The following is a 14,630-nucleotide window of genomic DNA, read 5'->3' as shown; positions in this document are numbered from 1 at the left end:
GCTGAGCAGGAACCCAGAGTCCATGCTTGCCCAGCGCTGCAGTCACTGTCCTGTGCTGCCAAAGACTAAAAGAAATAAAAGGGTAAGTTCTCCCCTCCACTCCTCTCCTCCCACATTAGTTTTCTGGATTCAAAGAAAGTACCAAGGAAGCCAGTGGGCGAAGGGAGTCTGGGAAATGTAGTTTCCAAGATTAATCCCCTTGGATCTAAGAGCAAACAGACAAATAACCAACGTAGGCAAGTTCTTAAGCAAACACACAGTTTCGCATTAGCAACAGAAGAGAACTGCCAGTTAAATCATCTCATCAATTTAAATAAGATGTTTACTTCAGGTCCAGAGACCATCCTGTGTAATTCAGACCCAGTACTGCATGAAATGAAGGAGTCTCCCAGGCTGAGATTGTACCACTTTCCCAAGAGGCAGACATGTTCCCACCTCTGGCAGTCAGACAAGACACCAGGAGCTCATACACACGGCAAATGCTTTATTTTCATATTAACATGTACACAAACATTAAAACACAGAACATGAACAGAGATCCCACGGCCTTGTTTGTCAAAGCAGGTACAAGGTATTTTAAGTCTCCTTAGCTCCAAACTCTCAAATGGGAAAACCACCTTAGAGACAGGGGTGAGGCAACATGTTGGGGCAGAGCCTGGCGCTGCATGAGAGCCCAGGGCTGGGGTCTCCAGACGTCCTCCCCTGCAGGCTGAAGGGAGCAGGGCTAGGGTGGCTGGGGGCAAAGTCTTTTCCTTTGAAGAAATCAGTTAAAAGCTACATCAATTTGTTTCTTAAGCACTCACATTTACTGGAGGAATGCAAGAACTGGCAAGACCTGAGATTCACCCAACTTCTGTGGTAACAAGTCCCTTGGTTCCTATGCTCAGGGGAGCCGATCAGCATCAGCTGAGTGTACTTTCAGCCCGAGTCTCATCCTAAACCCGCTCCAGGTTTTGTCCCAGCCAACTGCATCGTCTCTAACAATCTTCTGAAACCAGAGGAGTTCTGCTCTTTAATCCAAATCCCTCTCTGCCACTGATGCTCTAGGCCCCGGTAGTCATGCTGAATCAACATATTGAAAGGAGTTATCTCTTCTGAGAAAAGGAAGTTCTTTCCCAGGCTCTGGAAACTGGCTTTTGGAAAGATGTATTAAAATAGGAGGACATTCTTTAAAAGGCACGACTATAACTTGGAACTCTGGGGAAATCTACTGCAATAACCCCTTGGCTGGTGAGAAATGCTGGCAATAGCTCAGGAGGTGCCAGGCCGGAACTGTTTTAAAATTAAAAAAATAACATTTCCAGAACAATTATTTAAGAAAGTCACACTGTGGGCCATACTGTTTCTAAGAACAGGGCACTGACCCCCATACCTGAGGCCTGTTCTGTTGTGGACTGTGGCTTAGCAGAGTAGAGGTAGGCAAAGCGAAAGACATAAGTGAGCCCTCTACTGGAGAGAAGTGCAGCTCGCGATGGTGGACAGTCCACGGTTGGAATAAGAGCTGGCGGGCTTCTCCTTGCAATCCACACCAGCTTCCAACCTCTATTATCTTCCTGAGCATAACTATTTTTCTAACAACACTTCTTAAAAAAGGTTAGGAAGGGAGGCATATCAGAGAAAGCTAAAGCCAAACATCCGTTTCACATGAGGAAGGCTCTACCTGGGAACTCTAAAGACGCTCAAGAATAGACCTCTTACTTTTAGAGGTTGGCTCTACTCAGGAACTCTTTCAAAAGGGAAGAGACATGCCCTTCTCCTGTTTTCAGGGGTGGTCTAAGCAGCTTCTCTTTTTGTAAGCTTCTCTTGGTTAGCCCTTTGCTCTTGATCTCTTTTACTAGGAGACTCGAGTAAGAGCTTTGACATATCACTCATCTTTTCCTAGTGTGAGGGAAAAGGAGTGGTTTTTCAGGGCATTCGCTTATATAAAACCAATCACGAAGTGCCACGCTACATAGAAAAAATGAGGCTTCTCTACTGCTCAAACAACTGGTCCCTTTCCTTGGCTCCTACAATGTGATGAACTTAATGCACTCAGCATTAGGAAAGGGTCTGTAAGATTATCAGCTGCCTCCATCTCCGGCCTGGCCAATATCCTGGCACTGCACATCTGGAGTAGATCTGTTGCTGCCACAAAGCAGACCAGATGTGTTCTACCACACACTTCTGCAGAGATGAGACCAAGTTACTAAAAGGTTGTCAACACACAAGGTCAGAAATAGAGCAAATTCTTCACCAGGTTGTAGAGTGCCCTCTTGTGTTCAACTGAAGACTCTTCTGCATCCATAGTGCATCCAAGCAACATGAAGATGGTTAGTCCCTTCTGGGATATAAGCATTCATTCCCAAGTCATAGAGCTCAAGTGACAAGACCACTTAGGCGGGTGTCACATCCTTCAGAAAATGCTTGGTGTACACTCATATCCTAAATGAGGTCCAGCAGAACATCTGATCAGAAATAGAGCTTCCCAACAGATTCACGAAGGATTTTAACCCGAGACATGAATAATGTAGATGGGAGTACCCGTCACTTTTTCGATGGACACTGCAATTATACAATCTGTAGTGTTTCAGTGACCTGGAGTCTTAGAGTTACATCAACCCAAAGGAATCATGATCCCAGAAGTTCTAGACCACAGGTAATAAGCAGAGATCTTGGTCAGGGCTTCTAGCTGCTAGCAAACATCTGATATAAACCGGCAGCATGCCTGCTAAGTTCCAGACACGGTCACTCCCACCTATAGATGTGGACCACCTTCTCTGTTAAGGTAGCCAAGTAGCTACTGTGGTTCACCTCAAATGGGCAGATGTCCAAGACAGGCTGGCCAGCCTGCAGTTCCTGCAGCAACGAGCCACTGCCAGCATCCCACAGCTAAAAAAGACAGAGATAAGGGTCAGGAGTCATTCAATTCAGCCTGGGGGACTTGCTTGCTTTATCATCAAACAACTTTGTGGGTTTTTTAAAGGTTTTTATTTAAATTCTAGTTAGTTAACATACAGTGTAATATTAGTGTCTGGTATACGATACAATGATTCAACAGTTCCATACATCACTGGTGCTCATCCCAAGTGCCCCCCTTAATCCCATCAGACAACTTTCAAAGAGCTGCAGAGAGCACTGCCTGGGTAGTAAACCAGACCGTCCCTAACCTTCACAAAGCCAGGATATGCAGCATAGTTTAGGTGTGGCCTTTGCCACTGTAATTAGCAAAGAGTCTACTCATGAGAGGATCTAGGAACCAAGCCTAGCATTCAGCCCTTCCATCAAGATGCCTGCAACTCTTGATGGAAGGGATATATATCTATATCTATATCTATATCTATATCTATATCTATATCTATATCTATATCTATTTTGCTTACTTCATGTCATTTTACCCTTATTCTATAGTGGTGTTATCCAATATGGTGACCACTAGCCATATAAAGCCATTTAAATTAAAATTTAAAAATTAAGTTCTTCATTCACACTAATCACATTTCAAGTGTTTATGTGGCTAGTGTAACTTTATCAGTCAGCAATGCTCCAAAGCTTCATTAGATTTAGGTTCAAGGGCATTTTATAGAAGGCGCCATGAGCTTCTTACTGTCTTATATTAAGAGGCAAATTATTTGTTAACCCACTTACAGTGAGGTTAATGTTGATCAATGTGTTCAGGTCACGACAGACTGACTCTTCCACTGTACAATTCCCCATCAATCATTCATCTGTTGGTTTCACCCTGAACTGATGAAACTGGTACCTGAATCAACTAATTAATTAATTAATTTATTTATTAAAAAGATTTGATTTATTTGAGAAAGTGAGAGCACAAGAAGGGGGAGCCGAAGAGGGAGAGAGAAGGCTCCCTGCTAAGCAGGAAGTTGGACTCGGGGCTTGATCCCAGGACACCGGGATTATGACCCAGGCCGAAGGCAGATGCTTAACCAATTGAGCCATCCAGGCCTCCCTGAATCCATTATTTTATAGGTGTTTCAGTAGTTCCTTATTATTTTTATTTTTTAAAGATTCATAAGTTGGGGGATGCCTGGGTGGCTCAGTGGTTTAGCGTCTACCTTCGGCTTAGGTCATGATTCCGGGGTCTCAGGATCGAGTCCTTCATCAGATTCCCCGCAGGGAGCCTTCTTCTCCCTCTGCCTATGTCTCTGCCTCTCTCTCAATCTGTGCCTCTCATGAATAAGTAAATAAAATCTTAAAAAAAAAAAAAAAAGATTCATAAGGCAGCCCATAGAACACTATAGCTCATGTAAAAAAGAATGAGGTGGATCGATAGATACTAAAATGAAAAGATATCTATGCTAGAAAGTTAAATGGAAGAAGAGCAAATTACAGAGCAGTATGTAAAGTGTGACTTGGATAAAAATAAGCAATCCTACAGACACACACACACACAGAAATGTGCAATTAAGGAGAACTTTGGCTTTCTGCTCCGTACATTTCTTTTTTTTTTAATTTTTTTTTTAATTTTTATTTATTTTTGATTGTCACACAGAGAGAGAGAGAGGCAGAGAAATAGGCAGAGGGAGAAGCAGGCTCCATGCACCGGGAGCCCGATGTGGGATTCGATCCCGGGTCTCCAGGACCGCGCCCTGGGCCAAAGGCAGGCGCCAAACCGCTGCGCCACCCAGGGATCCCGCTCTGCACATTTCTATATAAAAAGATAATAGGCTCACCAAGGCAGAATTTGATGCTTCGTCCCCAGTACACACCAGGATGCTGCCATCATTCTCTGGGTTTTGGAAAATGGCACTTTTGGTCAGTAGTTTGCAAGTGGGTCCCCCAAGGAACGTTTGTACAGGATGGCAGATACAGACTGGCTCTCCAGCATCATCCAGCTTGTAGGACATCTCCATCAGCACACTTCGTAAAGTGCTGTGATTTTTATCTACGAGACAGAGAAATCAATGTTGCTCCATGGGGATGATCCAAAGAAATTCACGAAGTACCTGAACCGCAGATGCTTACAGACTGAGTGGAAGAGCCACAATTTATTAAACCAACAAGAAGAGCTACAAAGCAACCATAATAACAAGAACAAAATAATACAGCACAAATGAAATTCAGAACCCCTGGCTAAGATAAAGCAAGTTATTTCCAATAGATTTTTGCCTATGGGGGAAATAGTTCTGAGCCTAAGCCTTCCTTTTTTTTTTTTTTAAAAAAGATTTTATTTATTTATTCATGGGAGAGAGAGAGAGAGAGAGAGAGAGGGAGAGAGGCAGAGAGACAGGCAGAGGGAGAAGCAGGCTCCATGCAAGGAGCCCGACTTGGGACTCGATCCCGGGATTCCAGGATCACGCCCTGGGCTGAAGGCAGGCTAGCGGCGCTAAATTGCTAAGCCACCTGGGCTGCCCCTAAGCTATCCTTTTTAGTGAAATCACTATATCCTGCCAAACCCCTGGCTCAGGTTTTTATCTTCCTTAAGGGCAACAGAAGACAAAATTGCATTGAGGGTGACTCACTGGCTTGAATTCATGACTGTTCTAAATTACAGGGGCTCCTAAAGCGGCCAGCTCACTCCACAGAGTACCTGGTGGATTCCTCACACAAGTGAGGAGCAGAGGAAGGCTCTAGGGAGGAAGGTGGGGCCACCATCTTTTTTTTTTTTTTTTTAAAGATTTTATTTATTTATTCATGAGAGACACAGAGGCAGAGGGAGAAGCAGGCCCCATGCAGGGAGCCCGACGTGGGACTCGATCCCAGACCCCAGGGATCATGACCTGAGCCGAAGGCAGACGCTCAACCGTTGAGCTACCCAGTTATCCCGTAGGTGGGCCACCATCCTGAATGCAGTAGCAAGAGCTGTTAGTCTGTGAGGGGTTTCTTGGTGCTATCTGAAGGGCAGGGCAAACTCTCTCTCTCTCCCTTGAACCAATGTGCTCCCAGACAAACCACAGAAAGTCCGACCAGGACATCCTAACACTCACCGGGCCTGTAGGTCACAAGACAGTGCCGTGTGCTGCTCTCTGTCTGAAAGTCTACATAGCCCCCTGGCTCCATGGGCAGCGTATGAGGCCAATGAGAAAAGCCCATTTTTAGCTCCCAGAAGGAAGCGTTCTCCAAAGTTCCAGCCAACACCCCACCATATGGAAATGCAGATGAGGCAGCTCTGGGTATGTAGGATAGGGACACCAGCGGGCATCTGGAGGGAAAGAAAGAAAACTATGTTTCACATTCCAGTACTTGTACAATTCCAGACTCCAGACCCGTGTCAGGAGCCCCCGAGCAGTCCTACCTCTACAGAAGAGGTTAAATAAAGACCTTCTGTGGGTCACTATCCTTTGACATTGGATCAAAACTACCAACCTACTCTAACAGTACAAGATCATAAATCCAAGAAGCTTGACTGGTGTGAAGCTTCTGGTAAAGGGGTTGGCCACAGACATAAGTAAAGTCAGAAAGGAAACGCAGGAAAAAAAAAAAAAAAAAAAAAGGAAATGCAGCTCACACATCTAATAAAGAGCTGTAGCTGACAGATCCTTCAATTAAAATATAGCCTGAGGCAATTGCATTTTTCTTTTTAAGTAATCTGCACACCCAACATGGAGCTCCAACTCAAGACCTCGAAGATCAAGTCATGTGCTCTTCCAACTGAGCCAGCCAGGTGTCCCTGAAGCAACCACATTTTAATTCAGAAACAAGATTGTTTCTTTAGACATATTCTAAATCTCTTTCTGCAAGCATATGACCAGAACTGTATGCCAAGAATTCTCTCAGAAGTTATTAGCCTGCCACTATATTCCTATGAACTTTGCTTCTGCTGAAGTTGCCAAAGGGGTCACTTGGTCTGCTTTCTTTCATTGCCCTATCACAATGAAGCAAACTAAAGCAGAAATGAACATTACATACAAATACCCTTTCCTTGCTATTTGCTCCATGTTCTTGCCTACTCCGTCTGGATCCCTCTACATCAATGGCAGTTAGCGTGTTTGTTAGGAGTTGACATCTGTAAAAGTTTACATCAGTTGTCTTCAGGCCCGCATAACTGAAGCATGAGTCTACCCCACCCAAATGAAAAGACTCCAAAGTGCTGAGCCTAGGTTTAGTAACCAATTACTGTATCGTTACTATAGTGGTATCTTTCTGTTTAGATCCCCTGCCCCCCTTTCAAAATATATTCACATTGGAAATAGAAATTCTCTTTTAAGATACTTCTCATTTTGGCCTAAGTCAGACTCCACCACTTCTCCTTTTGAGAAATTTATGCCTTTAAGAGAATATTACACCCAAATGGTACTCAACACATTCTGAAGAGTCATAGTGGTGCAGGTGGCCACCCATCCTCAGAATTTGGGCTGACTCTAAAAATCTCCCAATTCTGTAACTGGATTATAAATGATAAATCATAGTAACATGGTATCTTTAGACCAAGTTTGTTTAGCTGGAGGTTAGGGAAGTTTTAAATCATTTTTTTTTATAGGCCTTTTACTGATCTCTTCCTCTGCAATAGCTCTAACAAGCCAAGAAACGTGACAAAGGTCACACAGCTCCTATGCAGTAGAACTGGGTTTTGAACACAGATCTGACTTCATTTTGCCATGTTGGGTGATGAGTGACTGTATGAACCTGGCTGTACTTGGTACTAGGACTTTCTACCATGTAGAAATATCATGAACACATACAAAGGATCTTAGGGAGTCCAAAATGAGAAGACATCACTGGACTCAGAGAACTGCCCTCTGTGAGAAATTCTGACCAAATGTAAACATTCTCAAAAGAGAGGATTCATATCCAACAGAAAGCTGCTACCTACAGGGAAAAGTAAGTGGCTCCCTACCTGGCTTTCTGGGGTGCTAACTCCTGGATATGAGAGCTCGTGTTTCGAAGGTCATACAGCAGAATCGAACCATTGACCAGACCGGCATAGATATGATTACTTTCATCAAGACACCAGCAGCAGCTCCAGACAGGACGTCCTGCATTATATGTCTGGACCACTGTATTTGTCTCTAGGCTGTGGAGATATAGGAGTTTTACAATTACGCATTAAGAAAATCAAATATATAAAAAGATATAAAAATTATCATTTCACTGATAATCTTTTTAAAAAAACAGATGATATTTATTTGAGAGAGTGAGAGAGCGAGCACAAAGGGGGGGGGGGAGTGGAGGTCAGAGGGAGAGGGAGAGGCAGACTTCCTGCTGAGCAGCAAGCTGAATGTGAGGCTCAATCCCAGAACCCTGGGATCATGACCTGAGCAAAAGGTAGACACTCAACTGACTGAGCCACCCTGATGCCCCCAATGATAATCTTAAGAACATACCCACACATCCAAACTATTTTGGGATTTCTAAGTTTCTCTAGGGATTGCCTAGTAACCCCTTTTAATTACAAATTATTTGTTTTGGGGGATGTAAGTTTTCCTCTTGAAATGTAAGGAAAATAAAATAAGTTAAAAAGGTATTTAAACAGCACATTCCCCACTCTACCTCAATTCTCCATAATTATCTATAATACAGGTATTCAATGGTAAAATATTCAACGCTAAAAAATTAGAATTTACCTACAAGAAAAACAAAACTAACTACCCATAACTACCCAGAGGTAGTCATTAATGTCACTTTGGTGTTTAACCTGCACTTTTTTCACCTATTTTTTAACACCACTAGGAAAAAACACAACACATACATAAATATAAAACAATGTTATATTGAGTTTTGGGGCTAAGCTGAAGCATTTTTTAAAAAAAGATTTTATTTATTTATTCATGAGACACCCACACACAGAGAGGCAGAGACATAGGCAGAGAGAGAGAAACAGGCTCCATGCAGGGAGCCCGATGTGGAACTCGATCCTGGGACTCCAGGATCACGCCCTGGGCTGAAGGCAGGAGCTCAACCGCCGAGACACCAAGGTGTCCCAAGCTGAAGCATTCTTAAAAAGTCAGAAGGCTTATCAGGCCTGATAGTGATATCATGATGTGCCTCAGATTTAACTGCAGAACAGGAAGCCAACCATCAGATGTCTGATCAGAACTACTTTCTAAAAGATGAAGGCACTCAGCACATTCAGATCTGGGTCATAGCAGTTGCAGGGCACATGAAGGATAAAATACAGTAACTGAGGGTTACTGATGAGAGAGAAATCACGACACCTCAAGACAGTAAGCTCCTGGAGAGTATTTTTGTTTAGCAGGAGGATCCCAGTAACAGACCAGGAATAAGCAGTTCCAAGCTGGTAGGTAACCTCGTGGTGCCCAGTACCAAGGCTCCCTCCATATTGTCATTCAACCATCTCTAGGGTGTTTCTCTCATCTGCCTGGCTTAAGATGTATGTTGTGATACAGATCATTTTTAAAGAAACAGGGCATTGCATATACTGTTTTGTAGCCTATTGTATCTACTTTGAAAAGCAATACATTTTAAATTCAATGACCCTGGGCAACCCGGGTGGCCTAGCGGTTTAGTGCCACCCTCAGCCCAGGGTCTGATCCTGGAGACCCGGGATCAAGTCCCACATCGGGCTCCCTGCATGGGGCCTGCTTCTCCCTCTGCCTGTGTCTCTCATGAATAAATAAATAAAATCTTAAAAAAAAAAATTCAATGACTCTGGATCTCAGAAGACAACGCCTCAGACCAAAAAAAAAAAAAAGAGTTAAGGCCATCTTAACACGGAAACACTGCCATATTTCTATGCAGTTCAACACTAAAAGCCCAGGCCCCATCTTCCTCCCTGAGGCACTCACCTGGTTAGCTTCACAGTGCTGTCTAGGGAAGCCGAGAGTAGTAAGCCTTTGGACCGACTACTGAAAGCCAGTCCTCGGATCTGTTTGCCATGCATGGGAATGTACTGACTGCTTTTCATGTTGGCAGTACTCAACATCTTAACGCCAAAGCCTGCCAATGACGAGAGAGCATGAAATCACTGAAAGTCAATTTAAGGCAAAGTAAACTACCTTTTCAAGTAGCTCTCTGTTCAGCTTTCCTGGCATCTAAATTCCTGGAAAACAGCTGGTTAAACGAAGAAAATAAAAATTCCCCAAGGTCATAATTATTTTAAGAAGTATATTTCACTCCAGATATCTGACAACAGGTGAATGGGTAAACCACTATACGTACATGTATATAACATACAATGGAATAACTACCCAGCAATACAAGGAAATGAACTATTGATATACACAATAATATGGACAAATCTCCAAAACTTTATACTGAAAGAAGCCAGACAAAAAATGATTATGATTATGTATGATTGTGTTTATGTAAAATTCTAAAAAATGCAAATTAATGTATAGTGACAGAAAATAGATCAGTGGCTGCCTAGGGATGAGGAGAGGGGGTAAGGGCAGATGGGGGAGATGGATTATAAAGGGCATGAGGTATGTTATCTTGATTGTGGAGATGGTTTCAGAGGTATATACATATATCAAAATTCATCCAACTATATACTTTCAATATGTGCAAATTATTCCATGTCAGTCCTATTTCAATAAAGCTATTAATATAGAGATCCACAGCCAGTGAAGATACAGAGAGAGTGAACAATAAGGAATAGAGATATGTGATTTCTATGTCAGGTGGTCAAGAAATGGCATTTATCTGAATGGAATAAAAACAGATGACACTTCAAGTATTCTAATCAATTTGCAGCATTCCAAAGGGGAAAAAAATTCCCCCCCAAACTTGTCCTTTTTAATTTATTTGTTACTCTCTTCTCTTCCTAGGCTCTGATAATGTATTTATTTTTACTAAGTATCTATTATTATTCAAGTTATCCACAAACAGAATTTGTCAAATCCTAGAATTCAGGATAGCCTTGAGTCACATTTCAGCCTATCTGGGGAACAAAGTGAGAAAAGTTTATTGTGTTTTCTCTTGAAACAGAATTAATTAGGAGAGCTAGAGAGACAAACAGGGAAACTACAGGCCTTCAATCAACAAGGAACACGAATACTGACCTAGTTAATTATCAAAGGAAACAAAGATATATTAGTACCAAAAGGCTTTCAAGAGCTAGCTATGCTGTGTGGAATAGATGTATTACGGAAAAAGGAACAGATCATACTCAATTGGGAGAACAATTTAAAAAGTAAGTATTTTCCCAGTTTATACGAAAGGTTTTATTTGATAAATCTTTTATTAAAGATGTGGATGGGAATAGAAACATTATAAACAATTTTTTTTTTGGTTTGGAAAATTGCCTGTTTTTTTTTTTTAATTGGTGTTCAATTTACCAACATACAGAATAACCCCCAGTGCCCGTCACCCAATCACTCCCACCCCCTGCCCTCCCCTTTTGCCACCCCTAGTTCGTTTCCCAGAGTTAGCAGTCTTTACGTTATGTCTCCCTTTCTGATATTTTCCACACATTTCTTCTCCCTTCCCTTATATTCCCTTTTACTATTATTTATATTCCCCACATGAATGAGAACATATAATGTTTGTCCCTCTCCGACTGACTTACTTCACTCAGCGAAACAATTCTTTTATGTTCCCCTTAACCAGAGCTTCTCTCAACTCCCAGCTATCAGTAAACAGAAAAATACACAATAGTCTAGGAATCTACTTTTTTTTTTTTTTTTTTTTTTTTTTAGGAATCTACTTTTAATCCTGTATATACCTAAGTTTAGGGGGACACAGGTTTTGTTTTTAAGATAGATAGATAGATAGATAGATTTATTTATTTACTTATTTATTTACTTATTCATTCATTCATTCATTTATTTATTTATTTATGATAGACATAGAGAGAGAGGCAGAGACACAGGAGGAGTGAGAAGCAGGCTCCATGCCAGGAGCCCGACGCGGGACCCGATCCTGGGACTCCAGGATCACGCCCTGGGCCAAAGGCAGGCGCTAAACCGCTGAGCCACCCAGGGATCCCCAGGACACAGTTTTGAAGCATTTGAATGGAATTTGTAAGTGGGTAAGAAGGAAATCAGGCTGAAGCCAAAGGACCTGCAGCTGGGAGAAATCACACGCTAAAGATCGTGGAAAGAAACATTTACAAAAATTAGAATGATTTAACTGGGCATATGAGATTTGGTTTTCAACATTAAGACAATCTAAAGTTAAGCTTTTTAAAAAGCACAAACATGAAAAAAATTAGTATTTACCGTATTATTATCAATTCTTTTTTTGTTTTTTTGTTGTTGTTTTTTTTTTTTTTTTTAATTTATGATAGTCACACAGAGAGAGAGAGAGGCGGAAACACAGGCAGAGGGAGAAGCAGGCTCCATGCACCGGGAGCCTGACGTGGGATTCGATCCCGGGTCTCCAGGATCACGCCCTGGGCCAAAGGCAGGCGCCAAACCGCTGCGCCACCCAGGGATCCCCGTATTATTATCAATTCTTAATCAATGCATTGCCAAATTCTTTTATTTAGAATTTGTCAATTTGAATACTACTGAAAATAAGTATTAAATCTTGTTTCAACTTGAATTAGCCCTTGGGATAGTAATTTTTGCTTTTCTTTTCTGAAGATTTATTTATTTTAGAGAGACAGAGAGCGAGTGAGCGAGCGAGAGTACAAGTGAGCAAGAGGGAGAGAGAATCCCAAGCAGACTCCCCACTGAACGCAGAGCCCAATGTGGGGCTCAATCCCAGGACCGAGACTGCAACCTGAGCCAAAATCAAGAGTTGGATGCTGTGCCAACTAAGCCACCCACGCACCTCTGGATAGTATTTTTTTTTTTTTTTTAATGATAGAGAGAGAGAGAGAGAGAGAGAGAGAGAGAGAGAGAGGAGGCAGAGACATAGGCTGAGGGAGAAGCAGGCTCCATGCACCGGGAGCCCAACGTGGGATTTGATCCCGGGTCTCCAGGATCGTGCCCTGGGCCAAAGGCAGGCGCTAAACCACTGCGCCACCCAGGGATCCCTGGATAGTGGTTTTTTTTTTTTTTTTTGGATAGTGTTTTTAAAAATATTTCCAGTCTAGGGGCATTTGGCTGGCTCAATCAGTAGAGCATGTGACTTTTGATCTCAGGGTTCTAAGTATGAGCTTCATGTTGGGTGCAGACATTACTTTAAAAAAAAAAAATCTTAAAAATTTCTAGTCTAAAATCAATCTTTGACTTTATTTATTTATTTTTTATCAAAAAAATTTTTTTTCTAAGTAAACCCTGTAACTCAACATGGGTCTCAAATTCAAGTCTCATACTCTACCAACTAAGCCAGTCAAGTGCCCCCATCAATCTGTGACTTTAACAGGACATATAGGGATGTTCTTCTCCTCGGATGATATCAGTAACCCATGCTTCCAAGTACCTCATCTTCTCTTTATCACAGTTATTAATTAGCATTTCTGAGCTCTTAGTTAATATATTTACAGAATGAAACCAAGGGACACTAAAGATATCTTTGTAGCACCTTAAGAGTGCTACATCTGCATTAACAGACTAGAACAGCTGATTTGGTGGGCCATGGCCAGTGGTCACCCACTAGTGAGTCCTGGATTCTACAAAAAAAAGGAGATCAGTGAAGTCTCAATTAAGGAGATCAATGAACATGAAAGCTGAGGTTCTGGATTGTTCACCTGGCAGGAAGGAGGCCTCAGGGGAAGGCTGTGACATCACCAGGCAGCTCAGAGTGTCACAGTATGTCATGATTCGGCAGTTTCCTGTCTGAGACACTGTGAAGGTCTTCTGGAAATGGTACTTGTGCTGGCTCTGGCTGGAGGGCAGGCAGTTTGGGAAACATGCTTGGGAGCCCCTGGGGTGCTGTGAAATCTGCTCCCGATGCTGCACGATAAGTTTCTGCAAGTCCTAAAACGAAAAAGATTTTGTAAATGTGAAGCCTTTCCATTTGCTATTCCCCTCATGTATAATTCCTTCATTTAACATGGGGACATTTCTTATCTATTACATGGAAAAAATGTTGACATGAATTCCAGAGCACTGCTGCAGTTTTCACAGTATTTTAACAAGCAGCTGAACTAAAGAGAGCACAGATCATAAAATACTAGGGCTGAAAGTCTTTACTAGGCATCTTGTCTAAAGCCCTCATTCTATTGGTACATTCAGGGAGGTAAAATGACTTAAAATTCGAATTATCAGTGGGCTGTTTAATTTTTTAAAAGTTCAAATTGCAGGATTGATCCTAAAGTGTATACGCTTCAGACAAATGCTCTTAATCAAAAACAGAATCAAGAGTTAGTCTTGCTTACTTCCTGAAAAACTTGGTAAATTCTTACTTGTATGTGAGATGAACCAAAGTTGTATTTAGATCCCTTTGCCATTCCTATCTCCAAGTTCTCTGGATTAGAAAGGGCAGACTCACCTGGACACGACTATGAAGCTTGCTGCATTCGTCAGTGAGTACTTGAAGCTGGAGCCGGCACTGTGCTGATTCTAACTCCGCCTGCTTCCTTAGCATCTGCTCCTTTAGTAAGGAACTAGAAGAGGAAGCCAACAACAGGAGAAGATTAGGAGGGCTACAGAACACTTCTCATCAAGACATCAGATTAAGTTCATGCTATGATACACACGTTATGCTGTAAATAGTCACAATGGTGAATAAAATGTAACAAAAGAAAAATCTCTCACATCCAGAAACACTACAAAAAAGTAGCACGCAGGGCTGAACTCACAAGTCACTGGGATTCAGCATGAACATCGGCAGTTATAGCCAGGAGTTTGGCTTTTACTAGGAAATGAGACTAAAAATGCAAAAATGCTGATTGAGAGAACAGA

At 42.1% G+C, this 14,630-nt stretch overlaps 1 protein-coding gene across 4 annotated transcripts in view; it reads right to left on the bottom strand.

Moving 5' to 3' along the window:
* Positions 1–464: 464 nt before the first annotated feature.
* The window catches only part of RFWD3 (ring finger and WD repeat domain 3), a 40,238-nt gene continuing 26,072 nt past the window's right edge, over positions 465–14,630 (bottom strand). For 3 of the 4 annotated variants that reach the window (XM_025426828.2, XM_049109616.1, XM_025426827.3), the window contains 7 exons: positions 14,218–14,332; positions 13,475–13,703; positions 9,684–9,834; positions 7,775–7,951; positions 5,925–6,139; positions 4,671–4,882; positions 465–2,868 (listed from right to left, as the gene is read on the bottom strand). In XM_025426828.2, the coding sequence (XP_025282613.1) occupies positions 2,725–2,868; positions 4,671–4,882; positions 5,925–6,139; positions 7,775–7,951; positions 9,684–9,834; positions 13,475–13,703; positions 14,218–14,332 (1,243 nt within the window). In that variant the 3' untranslated portion in view covers positions 465–2,724. Of the gene's footprint in view, positions 2,869–3,624; positions 3,749–4,670; positions 4,883–5,924; positions 6,140–7,774; positions 7,952–9,683; positions 9,835–13,474; positions 13,704–14,217; positions 14,333–14,630 lie in introns of all 4 variants that reach the window. The other variant, XR_003127763.3, reaches the window with a different exon arrangement.

The sequence above is a fragment of the Canis lupus genome, chromosome 5, assembly GCF_003254725.2.
Source record: "Canis lupus dingo isolate Sandy chromosome 5, ASM325472v2, whole genome shotgun sequence".
Taxonomy (NCBI): domain Eukaryota; kingdom Metazoa; phylum Chordata; class Mammalia; order Carnivora; family Canidae; genus Canis; species Canis lupus.
The sequence above is the reverse complement of the archived record's forward strand: the minus strand, read 5'-3'. Positions and strand labels throughout refer to the sequence as shown.